Here is a 3,613-nt window from a genome sequence, read left to right on the forward strand (position 1 = left end):
GTTGTGGAAACTCTACCCCTGGAGGTTTTTAAGACTCAGATAGACAAAGCCTTGGCTGAGATGATCTAGTTGGAGATGGGCCTGCTTTAAGCAAGGGGCTGGACCAGACCTCCTGAGGCCCTTTCCAACCCTAATTTTCTATGATTCTATAATTTACTGTTTCTCTAATCAGTCCAGCTAGCCAAGCACTAGATTTCCTCTTCCCTGGCTAAAAGTTGACTTCTACTTGCTCTCAAACCCAGTTACCTAGCTCATAGGGAAATGCACATCAGATCTCTCTTCACAGGTGAAAAGCTAGAGAGCAAGACTGTTACATACAAATCATGACAAGATAAAGAGGAAGAAATAAAATGTAAGGTGGCCAACTCAAGGGAAGTGGTGAATTTGACACAAAATTACTCAAGATTTACAAGATTTTTTTTTTAAAGAGAACAATCTGTGTCTCTTTTTTTTAAAGCACAAAGCCTTAAAGAACCAGCCTATATCAAATTAGAAAGATGAATCAAGAATTTTCATATAAATTAGCACCAAACTGGGGAGGAATGCAGGGCCTTTGCTTTTTTTCCCCAGACTCAAGAGACAGGACTCCAAAAAAGAATCTCTCTAATAACTCAAACTTGTGGTAATTTCTCCAAGATCATCTTGTACCCTTTTTCAGAGCTGTCACCACTGGGGTAGTTAGCTACCACGCTGTATTCCACCCAGGTCTAATAATAGCTGTGATGACACTCCGTACTACAAAACTAACAGAAAGGGACATGGAAAAAAAAAAAAAACACGAACTACTATCCTCTTTGTAGGAAAAGGAGCATGCTAACCAACAGTTAGATATTTAAAAGAAGCATATCTAAGAAAAACCTACAAGGCAATTCAGTCTGAAAGGAAAGTTTCTCTACTATGGACATAACTGTCTTCCAACTTAGATCAGTTCACTATATGATGCCACTTCTATTTCAGTATCCAAAGAGCAAAGGGGAAGCAATACTCTAGTGATAAACATCAACATTGCAAATTTGACCAGATAGGGAATCTAGAGTTGCCAGGTCCTAACCCTGGATATAGCTTCAGCCCACAATCAGGGCACACTTGAAAAAGGTATTATATACATCTCTTTTTCCCCATACCATATATATCCCAACCATGGTCTGAGGAAAAAGTTAAGAAATGGCATCACCTAACTGGCAAAGCTGTCAAGAAGAACCCCCCCCACTGCACGCGCGCATACACACACACACAGTAGTACATAAGTACAAGACATAATGCATAAATTATTACTGCAGTTTGCTTGAGATGTCTACCTTAAAAAAAAAAAAAAAAGACTATTTATGAAAGCCATGTGCTCCTGGTGGCCCCATGACAGTTTATCAGCAAAATATATACACATTTTTAAAGATAGGAGGAAAAGGTCTTACTCTGCTATATCAAGATATCCACAGGAAGCAGCTGCATGTAGAGGTATCCAGCCTTCGTTATCTGGTTGATTAATATTTGCTCCATTTTCCACAAGAAATTTCACCATATCTACGTTATCATCTATGCAAGCCTACAAATAAAAGAAACACGAGTTATGAACTCACATTTTCTTCAATTTAATCTTTCTTGGAAACATGTTCAGAAAAAAGTACCGAAGTTTTTAACTGGGGGAATCTTCAGAGGTTGTAGATTCCTTGTCAAGAAAAATCCCTGAAAGCCATACAACAGAAACAGTGAATACTGTTTAGCAAAGCTAATACCACCTTCCCATAGATTCACATATGCTTGCATTGGAAGGGACCTCAGTAGATCATTGAGTCCAACCCCCTGCTTTGGGCAGGAAAAAGCACTGGGGGTTAGATGACCCCAGCCAGGTGCATGTCTAGCCTCCCCCAAGGTAGGGGAGAGCACCGCCCCGCCCCCCCCCCCGTGGAAGCCCATTCCAGATTCTGGACACCCTTACCAGAAAGAAGTTCTTCCTGATATCTAGCCTAAATCTGCTCTCCATCAGTTTGTGACCATTGTTCCTAGTTACTCCAAGGGTGCCCTGGTAAACAGAGCATCTTCTATTCTTTGCTGCTCCTCCCCACCCCCGGTGAATTTGTAAGCAGCCACAAGATCATCTCAGTCTTTTGCAGAGGCTGAAGAGATCCAGGTCCCTCAATTTCTCCTTCTCAACTTGATTCATTCTACTTTTGGTCTGTTTTTCCTTCACAGCAGTAGTTACAACCAGCCTGTATTGAGCAACCTCATTACAAAGTTATTCCTTTTTATACAGTGTAACCTCATAAATCTGGTGTGGTGGGGACCAAGCACTTGCCAGAAATTTGAAAATGTTGGATTTTTGAAACTGGCGCAGCTGGTCCCAGAGCAGCGGCCACACGTGGAGCAGTGGCATGGGGTGCTGAATGGCGGCGGCAGCTGCTGCATGCAAGCTTCCCCCTCTGTGTCCAGGAGGGTGGGGGGGAAAGAAGCAGCCGGTCCTGAAGCGGGTGGGGGAGACGTGACACTGCCGGATTTTTGACAATTCCACATTTTTGGTATCCAGATTTATAAGGTTATACTGTACTATAATATGTGGGCCCCTAACTACGTTCAAACTAGGTTAATGCCTCAACCTAGTTAACATGTATTAAGACTTCAAGTACTTAAAGTCCTATCCATACTATACAATAAAATAGTTTCACAGGCAATACAGGAAAACTGGTGCCACACCATGGTTTTGGGGGGTTTTTTAGATACAATGCAGAAGGAACAAAAAAAAAAAGCAAGGAAGAGGAAACAGTACTACCCTTTCTGCAACTGTATGGTGCTTTGACTGTAAACTGTATTTTAAGTTACTATTCTCCCTTTCTGTGTCTGGTTACTTATGCAGTTTGTAGTTTAAGAAAAAAAAAAGAAAACTCATGCTTGGCTACCAATTGCAGTGTATTGAAAGGTGAAATACGTGGATTTCCTACTAACTTGGTCGTCCATTTAATGCTTGTATGCATTAAAATTTGTTTGTGCTGCGCAGATACACAAATACACATTTTCCAGTCCCTTTCCTTAACCACCTCCTTTCTTCCTCCATATTCGCCTATTTTTCTCAAATGGTGTTCCGTGGATTTCCTTGCCAAATTCCACACTGTTGCCCTTAAAAGGGCGGAGCATGATGCACAGAAAAAGCTTCTTATGACGTCAAGGACTCAAACAGTCAAACTCACAAGAACTTTTGGTGCTTAACTAGTTCAGTTCATACCACTACATACCCTGCCTTCAACTGGCCACAAAACTGAAAGATCATATTTGCACCTGCCTTGGGCTGTGCCAGGAAGCAGTGCACTGGAGCAAAGCACGTCCATTCTATGCACAACACTCAAACAGATGCAACATAGCCACTTTAGATTGGGACTAATTGCACATCAATAAGCTCACGCTTACCGATTCTTGAGTAGGGCTGGGCAAGAAAGCTACACTGCATCATCCGTTTTGGGGTACAGCACACAGCCTCTTGCACTGAACACATGACCAAGGAAGTGCCTCTTCTGCCAAGCTCAAACTGCTTGGTGTCATTTCCTTGCTAAAAAGCAAATATAATTGCATGTGTATATTTTCACTTTTTGGATTTTTTTTTTTTTTTTTTTTTTTTTTTTTTTTT

At 41.4% G+C, this 3,613-nt stretch overlaps 1 protein-coding gene across 3 annotated transcripts in view; it reads right to left on the reverse strand.

Annotated features, from left to right (window-relative positions):
• PPP1R12A (protein phosphatase 1 regulatory subunit 12A) overlaps positions 1-3,613 on the reverse strand; it is a 247,779-nt gene that overhangs the window by 184,757 nt on the left and 59,409 nt on the right. For all 3 annotated transcript variants that reach the window (XM_019514786.1, XM_019514783.1, XM_019514785.1), the window contains exon 2: positions 1,413-1,543. In XM_019514786.1, the coding sequence (XP_019370331.1) occupies positions 1,413-1,543 (131 nt within the window). The remainder of the gene's footprint in view (positions 1-1,412; positions 1,544-3,613) is intronic.

Source organism: Gavialis gangeticus, unplaced genomic scaffold (assembly GCF_001723915.1).
Source record: "Gavialis gangeticus isolate Ggan-Ray unplaced genomic scaffold, GavGan_comp1, whole genome shotgun sequence".
In the NCBI taxonomy this organism is placed as follows: domain Eukaryota; kingdom Metazoa; phylum Chordata; order Crocodylia; family Gavialidae; genus Gavialis; species Gavialis gangeticus.